Source organism: Mesoplodon densirostris, chromosome 10, assembly GCF_025265405.1.
Source record: "Mesoplodon densirostris isolate mMesDen1 chromosome 10, mMesDen1 primary haplotype, whole genome shotgun sequence".
Taxonomy (NCBI): Eukaryota; Metazoa; Chordata; class Mammalia; order Artiodactyla; family Ziphiidae; genus Mesoplodon; species Mesoplodon densirostris.
Genome location: NC_082670.1, coordinates 13650400 through 13667691, shown reverse-complemented (window position 1 = coordinate 13667691; position 17292 = coordinate 13650400). Strand labels below are relative to the sequence as shown.

The 17292-nt window shown below is 44.7% G+C and overlaps 1 protein-coding gene across 1 annotated transcript in view; it reads left to right on the top strand.

Moving 5' to 3' along the window:
* Positions 1-17292, top strand: part of LOC132497831 (uncharacterized) — a 35427-nt gene that overhangs the window by 9809 nt on the left and 8326 nt on the right. The window contains exons 4-5 of the mRNA XM_060111379.1: positions 305-454; positions 8382-8496. Coding sequence (XP_059967362.1) covers positions 305-454; positions 8382-8496 — 265 coding nt within the window. The remainder of the gene's footprint in view (positions 1-304; positions 455-8381; positions 8497-17292) is intronic.

Here is a 17292-nt window from a genome sequence, read left to right as displayed (position 1 = left end):
CGGCCGCCGCGCTGTGCGCTCGCTGTGCTCAGAGCTGCTCGCCCCGCCGCCCGCCGGAGGGTGCCCCCCCGCCCCCCCCGAAGTCGGATCCCAGAGCTGCGGCGGCGGCAGCCAACTGCTCCATATTTGGCTTCTATTACACATTTACATACTGGAGCGAGCTAGCGAGCGAGCGCGAGAGAGCGCGAGGGAGGGCGGGCGGAGGGAGGAGGGAGGGGAGAGGAGCGGAGGGGAGAGGAGCGGGGGGGGGAGGAGGAGGAGGAGGAGAGAGCAGAGTATACCGCAGACATCATTTCTACTACAGTGGCGGAGCCGTACAGGACCTGTTTCACTGCAGGGGGATCCAAAACAAGCCCCGTGGAGCAGCAGCCAGAGCGACAGCAGCCGCAAGACACTGTTTCTCTCCCTCTGCCCCCCCTTCCCCACGCAACCCCAGATCCATTTACACTTTACAGTAAGTGGCTATTTTTTTTCTCCTCCGATTCTTTCTCTCCCCCCTCCCCCATCTCCTTCTCCCATGATTTAGATTGAGATCTCCCCCCCCCATCCCCGCTCTCCCTAGAGGGGCAAAAGCAACAACCAGCAAACAAACCCCAAACCCCATTCGGCGGCTCGGAAAACAGCTGGAAGAGGAGCGAGGAAATCGACGCGTTGTGTTGTGGTGTGTGTTTGTGTGTGTGTGTGTACATACACCCTTCCCCGGCTCCAGCTTCCCGGGCCGACATCCCCGCTCTGGGAGCAGGGACAACTGGCAGGAGGGCTGCAGGGGCTGGGTGGGCGCCCGCCAGGCGAGGGGGCGCGCCCGGGCTGGGGGCACGGGCGGGCGGGGAGAGCGGCGGCGGCGGCGCCCCGCTACGGCGGCTGCCGGTCCGGCCGCGAGTGCGGAGAGCCATGTCCTCCTCCCTGGAGGTGGCGTAGGGGGAGGCGGAGGCCGGGGGTCGCGCTGCCCCTTCCTCCCGCCGCCCCCTCCTCACTCCTCTCCCCGAAGAGGGCGGCGAGAGCGAGCGGGTCTGGAGAAGGGCTGGGCTTGCCCGCGGGGGCCGCCTGGCCTCGGAGCCCCGGGGTGGGGGTCTCCCCACGGAGGCCGGCCTGGCCGGGCGTGCGGCTGCGGACCGGGAAGGGTCTGCGCCCGCGGCCGCGCCGGGACTTCGCGCGCGTGGCCGGGCGCAGAGCGGTGGGAGAGCGGGGGTCGCTGAGGGGTGGGTGCTGGGGGAGCGGGTGTGCGGTGCCGGGAGCGCGGCCGGAGTGGCGGTGGCGGCCCTGGCTGCAGCTGCCGCCGCCGCCGCCCTGTTGGTACGGCAGCTTCCTGATCATGTGCAGCCGTCGCAGCGGCCCGGAGCCGGGAACCCGCGAGCGCCCCAGCCCGGGCCGCCACCCGCGGCCGGAGCCAGGGAGCCGTGGCAGGCGCTGCCCTGCCCGCGCCGGAGTGAACGGCTGTGCGGCTGCTGGGAGGGTGAATGAAGCCGGGAGGAGGGGAAGGAGGAGGTGGCGGCGGCGGCGGCGGCGCTGCGGGGACTGGGATGCGCCCTGGAGCCCCGCTGCTCGCTCACTCTGGGCCGGGCCGGGCCGGAGGCTCCGCCACTCCTGCGACCGCAGCCGCCACCTCCTACGTGGTTCCAGCGCTGCGCGCAGGCCGGTCCCGCAGGGGGCGGGGCGGGGCAGGGGGCCGGCCGGGCTGAGCAAGAGGTGAGGCGGTGGCAGAGCGCGGCGTGAGTGTGAGTGAGTGAGTGCGTGCGATTGTGAGTGTGTGTGCGCGCGCGCGGGGGAGGGGGCGGCCGGGGCCGTCGCGGTGGGGAGGGGGCCCCCTCAGTGGCCACTTGGCTGACTCCGCACCGCCCCGACCCCTTCTCGGCCGCTCCCCCCCACCGCCCTCAGGCCGCCTTCCTGAACTCCGCGGCTGGTGCTTTCATTTTATTTCAGACCACGTAGGGGGCTGACTGGAAGCGATGAAACAATTCAGGTTTTCGAGGCAGATTGAGCAAGAACCTTAGCGGGGGGTGGAAGTAGGGTGGGGGTGGAGATCCTGCCAGAAAACAAACAAAAAAATCAGTTTCCAAGGACTGTGGGGTTTGGTTCAATCCCGTGGCTGCTCTGTTTTGTTTTGCTTTCTTAGTATATAATCCTACAGATAAGAGGGTAATATAAATACTTCGGGAGATTGGGAAATTGCTGAAGAGTAGTAAGGGGGAAAAAAAAAAGCCAGTCGGAAGCTGGTTATATAATGCGCGATGTGGCTAACGAGAACGGCAAGCTATTTTTATTTTGTTTACCGTATGCTGTGCAGTAGGGACTCCTACAAACTGGTTCTGTCCCCGAAGAGATTCTTAGTTTCCCTGTGAGATCCACAGGATACAATTAGCAAAATTAGAAGACCCTATTAAACCCACAGAATAAAAATTAATGGCTTAGAGTGGCATACTCCGTGCACATCCTGGTGCATGCACGGGAATGTGTGTATGCAAATAAGTTCTTTGCCAATCTTGTAGTCACATCTCATTGACATTTGTGTTTTATAATGCAGACTGTGCTTAATATTTAAACATCATCGTTACATATCGCTCAGAGCAGCGGGTAGTTACTTGATGGTTATTTTTAGGCACAGCTAGTTACTTTTTCGACAGTGTTAGCTATTTCATTTGGGTTTCTGAGGAGCCCTGCAGTTCCTAGAAGCCCCTGTCTTAAGCCCACCGTGTGGTTTATTTGGTGGGTGAAGGTAGTTTGACACTTAAGCCTTTTTTGGAATGCAGTGTTTGCCTGAAGAAACCACCAGAGAGAAGGATGAGAAAATCCTGCAAATGAACTCTTGGAAAGGGACTGCACCGTAACGACTAATGCTTTGGCATTTCATCTCCTCTGATTGCCCTCTGTGGCTGCATCAGTCAATATTTTAGCAGCTCCACAGATAACTGGGCTTGAGTGCCACCTACATAAAGCAGAGGTTGAAGGACTCCCCTGAACCTTCTGCCTGTCTGCCTTTCTCATCTCGTAGATACCTGTCAGCGGGTGTAGGTTTTCGGTGTACTTACTCCAGCTCTGATCACTCATGTAATTAGATCAGGCTGCCATGGCAACAGACAGTGTTCCTCCGTCCATTCAGGTGGGTTTGTCTTGTGCCTGGACTACTCCCAAGTGTTTCATGCACAGTATTTGTGCTGCCCCAGCCAGATGAGAGACTTTACTATTTCAGCTGCATCTTCTTTCTGTCATTTTTGGACGGGAGACACTGAATGATGCTTCTAGTTACTCAGCTTTTATAAAGGAGACCAACAAGCTGTGCTTACTGGGTGCAGTATGTAAATGCATCTCCCCAGACAGTGAGAGGAGCCCGACAGTCCTGCTGGTGTTTATTGTGAACAGATCAACAAGTATTTGGTACTTGTTAGAAACCTTTCAGAGCTGACTAAAGCAGCATTTCTTTTGCAGGCTGTCTGGTGCCTTTGGCCTTGCAGGCACTTAACTCTTTCAAGTGCAGAAGAAGTCATCCTTTAGAACTCAAGTTGCCAGTAGTCGCGACTGGTTTTCTAAAGGATTTATTCAGTGGAAGTAATTTATTCCAGAAGGATATCCCCGTTGTTAGATTTGAAAACTGGACGGCTGTCATAATAGCAAAAAAAAAAAAAAAATGCTACTGATAGTAGGCAGTCATTCTGAATGTATTCATTCTTAACTTGGATTTCTTGGCCATGATCCTTACCTTTGTGGTAGTAGGTTAAAAGGTTTTTGTCTCAGGTAAGAGGTGATGGAGGCCTATAGCTGGTAGACTGATAATGTATGGTGCGTTTGCACAATAACTTGTACTCTATTTGGGAATATAATTTCATGGGCATGTAACAATTTAGAGAACAGCATTCTGCTCTTTGCATTAGGGGACCTCCTTATTAAGCCTGCTGAGCAAAGAAAAATAATACTGTTGGGAAAAAAAAAAGGAAAGAAAAGTAGCTTTGGTTGCTGAAGCTCTGTGTTGCTCAGGCAATCCAAATAAGGGAGAGTATTTTAATAACTCTGATATTTGAAAGAAAAAATAATTGAGAATAATAACGTCTTGATGTCATTGTGACCCTGCCAGTCAGTTTACCGTTTTACAGCCCCCTAGCTAAATTGGTAAATCCTTTGTTTTCCTCTGGGGCTAAGATTGAGAGGGCTACTCAGTGCTCCTCACAGGGTGTTTATGAATTTCTACCATTTTGTGAGTTTATGCAGTTGGTAATGTGATTGTGACCTGCTCAGATCAGGCGTTGCTGTGTTTAAAACGGGCCATTATTTCTAGGAGGTAAACAGATGGCGGAGGCAAGGATATAAAATAAAGCGCAGAAGTTTAAGTTTTACACAACACCTTGGAAGTCCTGGATTACCTTTTACAATGTACAGAAAATCGCTTCACTTGCAGCCAAACGTGAACATGTATTTTTCAGTGTACAAATAAATTCATCCTAAAATAGTGAAAAATGTGCTTGATTGGGAACTGTGAAAGTCAGTATTTTCCCTTCTGGATTTCGTTTGAAGAGGGTTTGGTAAACAGAAGTGATACTTCATTAGAAATATTATAACTAGGCTTCCCGGCCTCTGAATTGTCCTATACTCTTGGAGAAGAATTCAAGGACAACTCTTTAGCCATCAAATTATACATGAAATGTCTCTAACTGGCCTTACATTTCAACAGACCTAACTCAGTTGTCTGGGAGTCCCCGGAAAGGCCAGCCTTAAGAGATTATTAAAATATCAATAAGCATGTTTCTGTGGCTCTTGGTTTTATTGTCATTACAGAGTTTGATTCACATTCCTTTTGTATAAATGTGCCTTTATTTTTTTTCCATTCTGAAATGTCAAGTGGATTTTCTGTTTGCACTTACCTTGAATGACAGTTTTTGATGACTAACGCATGGTAATACTGGCTCATTTTGTTTCCTATAAGAAGTTGGTCGATAAACATGTTTTTACTAAAAGCCTGAAATTTAGTGAGGGTAGGAGTGAATGTTAATTCTTTCATTTATAGTTGTCTGCAAGTAACACATAGTTTAGACTATGAAAAGCTTAAATACTTGTGTAAGATGACATAGTACAGCAAGGCAGAATATTATTTTTATAGGGAGACAGATGATTTGATTCCCATTGCTTTATATCTTTTGATATGTGCAGCTTAACTGCTTCAGACAACAGATTTAGTTCTGCTCATACTTCCAAGCTTATCAGAAGCAGGCTCTCCTTATTTTGTGAAAAGCATTGAAAATAAGAAATCATAGAAATCCCAATAGAGATAATAATTTCTGTTCTAGGGCGTTCCACACAGGACTGCCCCTTTTTAAAGAATTTTGTAGTCCTCAATTATGCTGTTCAAATTTTAGTTTCATTCAATTCAGTTTAATAAAATACACATTCAGAATTTAAGAGGTGGTATAATTATGAGTATACTCCATGCTAGTGTTGGAGAATATTTTCAGATGTTGGCCGAAAGAGTTGTAATTGGATCAAGGTTTTAAAAATATGTAAATACTTAAAATTACAGGAGTAGTAAAAAGGTTTAGGTAACTAATCTTTATTGGTGGAAATAGTTTTCAGAAATCTCTTTCCTGTTTCATAATTTACGTATCTTTGTCTTTATCAGTGTAGTAATATATTTTATAATCCTTATAAATCTGAAGTTTTCAGGCCAATGTACTATAAATATGTGTACTACCTATTACCATCTCAAATGTACTAAAACACATTTTAGAACTATTAAAGACAAAAATGCAACAAACATTATATTCTCTTTGACATATTTGATGTGAGCAGAACTGATTCATTGATTTTTTTATAGCTTTTAATGCATCCCATTTGCGGAGTAATGAAAATGCAATGGTAATGGCAATAACGTAAGCAAAAATTGTATCCTAAACCTGAAAATTACTTTTCAGAAAATTCATTGTAGTGTAATCACAGTTTGAGGCTTTCGTGGGGGCAGAGGTTCCCCTGATGATGGTGTTTGCATTCAGGCTAAGAGGAACTCCTTTTTTTCTATTTAGGTGCTCTTTAACGGACACGTTTTGAATGAGTTATTTAGCAGACGTTTTTAGTGATCATTGTCATAGCTGCTAACCTGTAAACATTTATGCTTCTAATATTCAAAGAAAATGTATTTTTTCTGTCACCGCATATGGCACATTTTCTTTTAGTGCACCCCTAGCTTTGGCCTACTCCCCGAAGTATTTATATTATTTCCTGTATCCATATTATTTATATATTATCACCTCTTTACTGACTGTCACATCAGTATTAGGCCATCTTTCTATCTTCCACTATTAATAGTATTGTATTATGTTGCCCTGCTGTGCTTTTTAAATATTAAGGGTTCCATTTTTAGCAGATACATAAAACGGTCTATAGGCTGTTTTCTGGTATGTTGTTTGTATGTTTTTGCAATACAGAGTCCACTCTGCCTTGCTTTATCCTTGTGTTTCTTCCCTCCACTGGAACACAGCAAGTTATGTTAACTCTTTGAGTTAGTCTAACTGGTGTAGCAACACAAATGCTTTTGAAATAAGTAGGCATACCAACGTGAGAGTAAATTAATATTTTACAGCATTTGCATCATGTTTGACTGTTCTCTGCACTTCAGCAGAATAGGAGGAGACTGTAATTTGGACTCTATAAAACCTTATCTGCCAGGTGATAGGTAAATAGGATGGTGTGCACATACATCGATACACACGGCAACACTCTCAACTGTTAGCTCATAAAGCAAGCACTTTGCAAATCCACGGTACCTGCACCTTGTTTGAAAATGATGATCAAGTATTTTGATGCTTCATTTGAGATGTTACTAGACAAAGTCAAGATTACTACCCCTCCCGGGCCCTTAAAACAAGTACTGTGTAAGAATAAATCGAATATTATGAGTTTCTATTTAACTTGGCCACTATTTATATTTGTAACTCAACAAGCTTCTTAGTGAAGGACAGTGTCTTCCAAGGACTTCAGAGACGTTATGGTCTAGAACAGCTTCGTTCTTTCTCTGTCTACACTTACTGATTACATGTGGGGAAACCAAGGCCTAGACAACTTCCTTCTTCTGCATATCAGTCCCAGGCATGCAACAGATGCTTAAATAAATACTTGGTGAATGGATTAGCTAGAAGTACGAATACTTTGGCTATTATTCATTACTTTGCGAAGTGTTGGAAAGCAATCGAAATTATTTTCCTTTCCAGCTGGGCTGTGCTCTTAAAAATAGTGAGTGTGTATGGATGAAAATAATCATGAGATGTGTTGCCATGTACCCAAGGATAATTGGCTCACTTACCTGTTTACAGATTATTCACATTGGAGATCATATTCATAGCTCCAGAATAGTTTTTTTCTGACACCCAATATAATCCTGGGCCTTCTCCTTCCTACTGTTACCTGGCGTGGGCTTAGGAAACCCAAACTAAATTTAAAACCAGCCTAAACAAATATGCAGATCAGCTCCAGTAATCAAAGGCTGAAAAAAATCAGTCCAGCAATGACTAGTTCGGGGATTAGTTTATAATAATTGTGCTACTGATTTTATTGAATGTGGGCAATTGGGAACTACCAGTATTTTAAATAGATAGTGCTGGAAACTGTTAGCAGATCGAGTCCTCAACTTCTTCCATTTCTATGCATAGGTCTTTACCTCACAAAACCTACTACCAAGCACCAAGCTCCCTGATGGAAAGGTATACGGAAGATTCATTCATTCTCTCTTTCATTCATCCATTCACACATTCACTCATTCATCATACAGTGGGTAATTTTTACTTAAACATGCTCAAGATATTGTGGCAGAATGAAAATCAAGTAGACATACCTTCAGTAATTAAATCATTTAAAGTTTAGTGGAAAAAAAAGTCTAGTGAGTATATGCATACTTAAAATTTTTTTTTTCTGCATTCGATTCTTCTATCCCATTAGACTGGTATGCTAATAACTGTGCTCTGTTTCATGATTGTGCCTCAAAGTTGCATGTTGATAGTAAGATATGCCTCATGAAAGTTCAACTCTGGCTCAATTACTATTCAGTCCATGCCCATTTTCACCTGATAGTCCTGTGATTACCAGCATGTGTTTCTGAGGAAATTGGCTAGAATCATTAGAGAAAAGACTGACAGTAGCTGTCTCAAATGGGGAGACCAAGCTCTTAATTTGATTGAAGGGGTGACCTTTCTGTGTGTTGGCCTCCCTCTGAGCCCTGTTGAATAAAACCAGACCTGCCTTTTGAGCTGGCTGGTAGCTGTGTAATTCTCATAAAACAGTGCCAAATTTGATGTTCTTAAAGTTTAGATTTCAGTGCATGGGCACTTTCAGGTGGAATTATTTTTTAAAGCCATTCGTTCTGTTTCTCATTTTGGATTTCCTCTTCTGCACCCCCTGGACCATTGCAGGAGGATCGTGCAGCAAATCACCAGGGTGGTCCATTCAAGCTGCAGATTTGTCTGTCATCTTTGGACAGCAGGCTCGTCCTCCGCAGCCACTGCAGGAAAGTGCATCACCCATCAGGTGAGAGTTTTGCGATGCTCTCTAGTTTCCATCTGAGGATAAAGTCTGACCTGGGAAAATCGCCTACTAGCCGTACTTTAGCACTTTGTAGACTGTTTAAGATAATTGTCTTTGCAAACTGTATTGTGTAGGAAATTGAGAAATCGTCGAGAGTTTTTTTAAAGCTCGGATTAAAGTATTTCTCTTTTTGATTTATTTGGTTTATGAAGTAGTCTACCTCTGACTTTGTGGATGGTCGATTATTGTGTGTGTTGGGCTTGAGCCTGATCATTTTAATTGTCACCTGTACTTCAAGCTGCTGAGAAAGTTTTGCTACCAAATGGTTATCTTAAGTCATGTTTTAGGTTATTGTTGTAGTATGACCCTGTCATACTACATAGGGAGACCGGCTCGTTTGTTTGGTAGCAACCCGTATTTGTTGGATCTCGAATTTCTCTGTGTCTGTTTGGATTTTACAACTTCCTGATTTCTTCATGTACAGTACATTTTTCTCATCTGGAGAGTCATGCAGACCCAGGGTGGATGCAGGGTTGATGACTCACGGTTCTCTGTTGAAGGGAAGACAAGAGGAGAGTGCCTGCATGAAATCAGGAGACCGTGGAAGTTAGTTAGAAGTTGGGGCAGTAAGGGCTTGGGAACACTGGTATTCGCAACTGGAGGAGATTGTGAAATAGATCCCTTCTTTCTGTTTGCCTTGGGAGTAGTCCTGCTCCAAGCTGTGGAAATAGTGGACTAGTTCAGAGGTTCCTGAGCCTGGCTGGGCACCAGAATCACCGGGAGAGGTTAAAAAAAAAAGAATAGGGGCTCCACCCTAGATCTACTGAATCAAGATGAACCTTAATGGTCTCTTGGAGTCATACTGATGTTCCACAGCTTTGGCAAAGGCTGGATCCGGTGGTCTCTGGGCAGCTCTTCCTGAGTCATGTTAGATTTCCTTACGTGGTGAGATCCACAGTCCACTTTTACCAAACCTCACATACAAAACTCTGGATTTTCAGTTAATGTTTAAGAGGTGAATACTTGCTTTATCAAAATGTTCATTTTGAAACTGATTCAGTAGATTTCATTAAATAAAGAAACCGCTCCCCCCCCCCCCCACTGCCAACCCCGGGCTTCTAAGATCCAGTTTTTAACTTCCATAGAAATTCCATGGTGTTTGAGATAAGAGCGCAGGGCTCTGGAACCAGCCTGTCTGGATTTAAAATCTAGAGCTGCCACTGTGAACTTGGGCAGTCCTGTAACCTTCCTGTGCCTCAGTTTCTTCTGTGTAAGATGGAGATAATATTAGACGTTTCTCTAGGGCTGCTGTGAGGATGGAATGACGTAATATTTGTACACTGAGCAGAATAGTACCTGGTATATGGTTTATGATCCATGAACCTATGCTGTCACTGTGAACCTGTGACTTGTCTTGACAGGATGATTGTAATGTTCTTGTTTGGTGATGGTTCCATCTCAACCATACATGACTCGGAATAAGTAAATATCCCTGTACCTTGGTCTTTGGACCAACACTGTAGACATTTGCAGCCCTGCAAAGCCAACGGGCCTTTTATTTATTTTTCTGAACTTTGTGTTAGTCTACCTTGATTCCTGATGCAGGTTGCCTATGTATTGTTTTTATATTGTAGGATGAACTGCTGAGTTGCAGGCATAAGTGACATTACTTGTGGTCTGAGTAAAAGCACACACATACCTGAATGCCGGAAGTACTGTGCCTCAGAAAGGGGGGTCAGTAAAGTCCTACTGGGGGGCGAGGCAGGGGAGAGAGGAAGTTATCATACACATTCTATCCTTGTGAAATATGGAACTGGGTACTTTACATTTTATGGGCTGTCGGTTAGGGAAAGCATCTTTCAAAGGAGATAGAACAACTCTAGGATTCGGTGCCGAGTTAAGCCTCCTAAGGTCTACAGGTGTCAGCTCCGTTGAAAGGGGTGCGATGTCTTATTGCTAATTTCTCTCTTAGGGGTATTGTCCATTTTAGGCAGAAAATCCTCACCTTGAAGTTTTGGGGGAAGTGGCTTAATTGCATATGTGGTTAACACACATGCAATGTTTTTCAACCTGTGGTGTTTAAAGAGAATCATGTGTTAAAACAGGAATGTCTCAAGAATTTATTGTGAAAAAAACGGGCAGCAAACAGTCCTATCTCTTGGGCAGTACGTGTAGCTTATTGAGAAGAGATCCAGGTTTTTATAGTACATAATACAGTATATTAAGTGTCATAGGAATACTCATATTACTGACAAAGCAGTACAGAGTCACCTTGAGTTTTAAGCAGCTGACATTTCCTAGGATCGCATTTAAAGGAAGCTTATAAGCATTAGCTAAACGTTTTGCATAAATAGTGGCCTCATTACAGTCCTCGCAATTGATGGCTAAATGTAAGCAAGGAAACAGTATCATTCACGTTGTACTCTGTTATACTCATTAAGGTTTTTTCTTTTTTTGAAAAAATAAAATAAAACCTAGATTCCAGTTATTTCTGGTTCTAGCTACTTTGTCAATACAATACAGCTATAGCAGTTTATGACCTACCTCATTCACAGGCATTGTCTATGTAAAGAAATGATTCATTCATTTATTCACTGTGTATTTTTTTTTTTTTTTTTACTACTGCACAGAGTGAGTAAGAGCTCCTAGGAGGAGGTTATATTCTTCGTGGTCAAGTAGGGGGAAGAAGAAATGCTCTGAAATAACTAATACAAAGCAGAATGGGCTGGGTTGTACTTACTGGGGCAGGTTCTGACACAGAAGGAATTCAGAAGAATGATGCTGAGTAGGATGATGGGGAAAGACTTGGAGGAGGAGGGACAATTTGAGTTGAACTCTGAAGACTGGTTAGCATTTCTGTGGGAAGAGATGGAGAGTGTGAGGGTGACCGTTTCAGTGCCAGGGCCATAACAAGCAAGTGCATGGTATGTAATTGATGAGGCCACTGTGGCAGAAGCCCAGGTGCCCGTGGACATCTGGGTTGCTGGAGTCCAGCGGACAGTAGAGTGTGGGAATAAGATTACTGAGAGGTCCGGTCTGGAGATAAATCTGGAGGAGCCATTGGCATGAAAGTGATCTTTGAGATTGGGCTTTGGGTTCTTGTGCCTGGCAGGAAGTTTGACGGGCAGGCGGGATGAGTGTATTTCAGTGATGACGTCAGCCAGAGTGGACTATGTAGAGGGAAGTCAGAGGCAGTGGAGGCAGCAGACATGGAGCATCGGTGTGGCACAGGCTTTGTATGTTTCCTGTTTAAGACCTGGGGTGAAGGGAGGGGGGATGGAGAAATTGGGATGATGTACAGGGTGGGTAATTGGGGGGGGGCGTCTTCCCTAGACACTCAGGCATCTTGGAAACTCAGGGCTGAGCTTTAGCTCAATGAAATCTTATTGAAACCTGTATTCTTTAAGACCTTTAAAAAAATAGAAACTTGAGCTAATTTTAGCCAGATCTAACGTGTGTGTATGAAAATGAATGCTGCTTTTGAAATTCAGCGCATGCAGTATCTCTTTTCATTTAAACAAATGATCCCTCTATTTTCCTCTAAACAGTTTTATTAAGAAGATTTTCAGTGAAGCCCTGTACACATTAACAACGATTCCAGCTTTGCCTTTGATCTTTTCCACCGTGGATTTATTTATCTCATGTGATATGCGTAAATCACATTATGCCACCTACTTGACTCTGGAGCAATTGTTCATTTGTGGCAATTCATTTATTGTACTTTGATAAATCACATTAATATGGGTGTGTTTCATAACTTCAGTGTGGACACTTAAATGTTATTTGAGTGTGTGTGTGTTTGTGTGTATATGTGTGTGTATATATATACATATATATATATTTCCAGCTACAAGTTACAGTTTTCTGAACAATTTGGCTTCTCATTTATACTTTATAGAAAATGTAGTTAGTGAGCCTTGGCTCTGGGGAGAAAGACTTCATAGCTCAAAGTGAAGGAGAAAGCTGGACATTATCTGGTTGTATCTGCTGTTATTGGGGAGTCAGTCTTAATATAATGAAGGAATATTTGAGGATTATTTAAGATATTTTTTTAACCTGAGTTATTTTTGATGGGGTGTCTGTAGTCCCCTAAATGGCCCTGAATGAGGCTGTGACTTACCTACCTTTCATAAAAGACAAGAAGGTTAGGATAGGAGTGACAGGAATGGAGAAAACAACTCAACAACTCCAGGGGGCAGACCATGCTGTCTGCAAAGATTCAATGAGCATCTAATATGTGAGAGGCATTATGCCAGCAAGACCCTAAAGGAAATATGGAGATGATCAATAGTCCACACTTTCTGTGTATTAACTCTTTCAATCTTCACTGTAATCCTTTGGGGTAGGCACTGCTATTATCTGCATTTCACAGGTGAGGAAACTGAAGCACAGAGAGGTTAAGTCACTTGCCCAAGACTGCTCAGCTGTTAAGTGGTAGAGTCATGCTGGGACCCCAGCCTGTATTCTTTTTTTAAAAAATTTATTTATTTTTTATTTTTGGCTGCATTGGGTCTTTGTTGCTGTGTGCAGGCTTTCTCTAGTTGTGGTGATCGGAGACTAATCTTTTTTTTTTTTTTGCTGTATGCGGGCCTCTCACTGTTGTGGCCTCTCCCACTGTGGAGCACAGGCTCCAGACGCGCAGACCCAGCGGCCATGGCCCACGGGCCCAGCCGCTCCGCGGCACGTGGGATCCTCCCGGACCGGGGCATGAACCCGCGTCCCCTGCATCGGCAGGCGGACTCCCAACCGCTGCGCCACCAGGGAAGCCCCGGGGGCTACTCTTCGTTGTGGTGCATGGGCTTCTCATCGCGGTGGCTTCTCTTGTTGTGGAGCACGGGCTCTAGGCGTGCAGGCTTCAGTCGTTGTGGCACGCGGGCTTCAGTAGTTGTGGCGCACGGGCTTAGTTGCTCTGCGGCATGTGGGATCTTCCCAGACCAGGGCTCGAACCCGTGTCCCCTGCATTGGCAGGCGGATTCTTAACCACTGTGCCATCAGGGAATCCCCCAGCCTGTATTCTTAACTGCTGCCATGCACTGTCTCTCAAGCCCTCAGCCCCTCCTGTAAGGCAAGGTGTGCCAAGGAGTAGTATTTAAAGACCCACAGCAGAGTTGCGGCCGGCTCTCAGAGGTCAGGATCAGAGAAGTTTCACGGACGATGAGCCCTCCTTTTCCAGGTGTGCCTGTCTGTTCAAGGTCACATACAGGCTGTCTTTGCTGTGTTGTTTCCCTTTTTTTCACTCTTTGTCCTCCTCCCTGAGATTCCTACGCACTTTCAATAATTATTAATTGAAGAAAATGATGACCATGGCATATGCTTATCTGTGTTTCAGGGGATTGGCTTAAGTTGGGCTCCAAATGTTTGGTGTCCAGTGAGGAACTTTTGACTCTTGAAAGCGAGGTGATGAACTTTTGACTCTTGAAAGCGTTTCACTGGGTCAGTGCTCAGTTTGCAAGATTTGGCCGATAGGAACTATTTCTCTCTGCAGTTTGATAGATGGTGGGTGGCACCCAGTCCAACTCAAAGAAACATGGGGTGAAAGGAAATCACGCTTCAGTCAGGGAGGCCATCGGGAAGCTCAGAGCTTGTATCCCACCCCCCACCTCTGCCCGCCCCCCCCCGACCCCGTCCCTTCATCTCTGGTCCCTGCTCCTCCCAGGTTCATTTTCTCACCTTCACTGGACCAGGGATGAGTCTTGACCAACTCATGTCCAAAGGATAGAGGGGCTTCCCTGGTGGCGCAGTGGTTGAGAGTCTGCCTGCCAATGCAGGGGACACGGGTTCGTGCCCCGGTCCGGGAGGATCCCACATGCCGCGGAGCGGCTGGGCCCGTGAGCCATGGCCGCTGAGCCTGCGCGTCCAGAGACTCTGCTCAAGGATAGAGAAGAAAGATCAGTTTTCTCTTAGGCTGCCCAGGGAAAACTAAGAGTTTGTCTTTCTCACAGCTGAAGAATGTAAGCGATGATCATTTTGTAACGTGTAGAACCATCACATCCCTCTGTTGTGCCCTTGAATCTAACAGAGTGTTGTAGGTCAATTATACTTCCATAAAAGAAAGAAAATTACCAAGGATGTTTTTAAAAAAAATGTCTTCAGAGGCAAGTCTTGCTTTGTAGACACACAGAACAGGAGGATTTGGGATTTACCCTCTGTGCACACGCGGATGGCAGCCCCAGCCTTCATCCGAGCTGTAATCATATGTGATGCATTTTATTTACAGATTAGGAGGCTCTGACTCCGACATATGACTAACGGGGAAGCTCCTCCCTTACAGCAGTTGTATGTCATCTGCTTCAGAGAACTAATTGCTTGGCAATTCCCCTTTGGTAATTCCCTCTTTATTTTCTGATGAGTTACTTAACAGTGACGGGCTTGTTGAGCGGAGCATTGAGTTTAATGTGTGCTCCAGAAACTCCACTGTAGGCCTGGGGGATATGTTTTTCGAATTCTGTTTAGCTTTACTGAAGGAACACTGAAACCATTATATGGCCTGTTAATATTTCACTCAATACGAGGTTAAACGCTGAGCGGTGTGCAATTTTCCAAAAGAAATAAAAACCAGGCTTCTTTTTTTCACTGTGCCCCTGTGCATTCGAAAATTATTAAAAAGGAATTTAATATTCATAGAATGTTTAATCCTTTTTTTCAAAATAAGATTTCAAATGGAGTAGCTTTCCAGGACACCACAGCGTGAGTGGGGTGTGGTGGAAAGCTGTTGGGCGGGTTTTGGGGAGACCGAGTGTCTTTTAACTGCCCTGCTGCAAGGTGAGATGGACCACCCACTCTGCCTTGCTGGGCCTCAGTTTCCCCATTTACAGGAAAGAAAGCGGGTGAAAGAAGTGATCGCTCGGGCCTCTTCTAACACGGCACAGTTCCATGAATAGATTTTATTGTAATTCTTCCTCTCGGCTCCCCCCACCCTCCCCCAGAGACCTTTGCTCTGTCAAACATCATTTGCTGTTGTTTGACTTTGTTCAGTTTTGTATCTAATTAGAATTTACATTTTCAGCTATTATTGTGTCATTATTTATAAAGTAAGTCGTAAGGGGTGCCTAAAATCATTTATCACCCCATCTCTATTAGTTTCGTACCTTACCGTTTCCTCAGCTCCTTTTTCCTCTTCTTGCTACCATGCCCCAAACAACATCCATTTCTGGAGTGGCTGTGCTATAACTGGAAGGAATCTTTCTGCTAATTATGGAATAATTTTTTGTAAGGAGAGCGCAGAAGCTCTGCTCTTTGCGGTAGCATCGAGGGTCACATTCTGCTTTTAAGTTACAAGTAGAAATCCTTTGGATGTCATTTGGTTTTACCTGCAGGTGCAGATTTGAGGCTCGAGGTAATTCGCTTTTTCTTCCGCATCAACTTTCCCAGTTAGTGTGCATAGCATTACTTTGTCCTGTTGGTTCATTTGTAAACCGTTCATACTGATGTCTCTTGACTCATTGAATAGTGTTTTTCGGCAGCCAGTACAAATAGAAGAGGTGACATTTAAGAGTGTTTCGTTTTGTTGTTTTGTTTGTTTCATAGGCAGAGAGGAAGGGAAGAGGCAATAGGGGTGTTAAAAGTGAGGGCTTTGAAGACGGGGAGGTTAAGGTTTGAATTCTGGCCCTGGCTCCTTAGTTGTGTGTCCCAGGCCACATTTCTTAAATCTGTGATCCTCAGTTTTCTCATCTGTAAAATGGGGATGATGACAAGGTCTGTCTTACAGGATTGCTGGAAGGATCAAATGAGCATTCACTGTATATTGCCTGTGGTGGGATCCCAGTACATAATTTAAAGAAAAGAAAGGAGGGGAAAGTATAGAATTTAAGGGCTGGAAAAAACAACCAAGAACTAAGGAAAGAGTTGTATCTTTGGGGGTACTCAGGGTAGGAGGAGCCCTTCACAGTCCTTTGTGGGCAGGTTTGAATTCCAGACGGACCATTGAAACTTGGGAGGGCCTGGACCGCCTTCCCTCTTCTGGGTGTGATGTTCTACTGAAGGTCGACCTGCTCCACAGAAGAGGGTGTTAGTTGCTGTGCAGTGGACAGAAATATTACATTTTAAACATCTGTTGTCTATACTTTACTACAATAAGAGAAAACCAATGAAAGCAAAAGTTCCCTTTGATTCCACCATCCCAGTCCATAAGTCACTATTAGGTGTTGTCTTTTAGTTCTTGACAGTTTAAATATATCTTTTTTCACTTTTGCTTTTTCTATTTAGCATAAACATTCTGATTTGCAACCTAGACTGTACAGTTATCCTTTGCAAGGATTATATAATATACCATCAAGTTGTTTTCTCTTAATTTAGGTTTTGTATTATTTATGGACATTCGAGTTGCTTCTAATTGTTTACTGTTATAAAACTGCCGTGATTACCTTTGTACACTTAAGTATTTTCTTAGGATACAGTCACGTCAGAAGGCTTATTCCTAGATGGAGGGGCCTTGCTCTGAACTGCTTTCTAAAACACAACATTTACATTGTTACTGATGATATATGACTGTGTCTTGCTTCAACCTGATTAATTATGAGACTTACTCTTTTTTGGCTAATTTAATAGGCGTCTTGGTTTTAAAATTTGCATTCCTTTGATCCCTCTCAGTTGCAGAACATTTCCATCTGTGTTTACTTACTGATTTTCTTTTATACAATTAGCAAACGGGAGTCTTGATAATTTCTCATCTGTGCCTATGAGCTCTTTGTGTGCTCTAGAAATTGATCTTTCTTAAAGTCATATGTACTGCAGCTGTTTCCCCAGTCCGATTGTTTTTCATTTGGATTCTCTGACTTTTTGTTGTATGTAAGTCCAAGA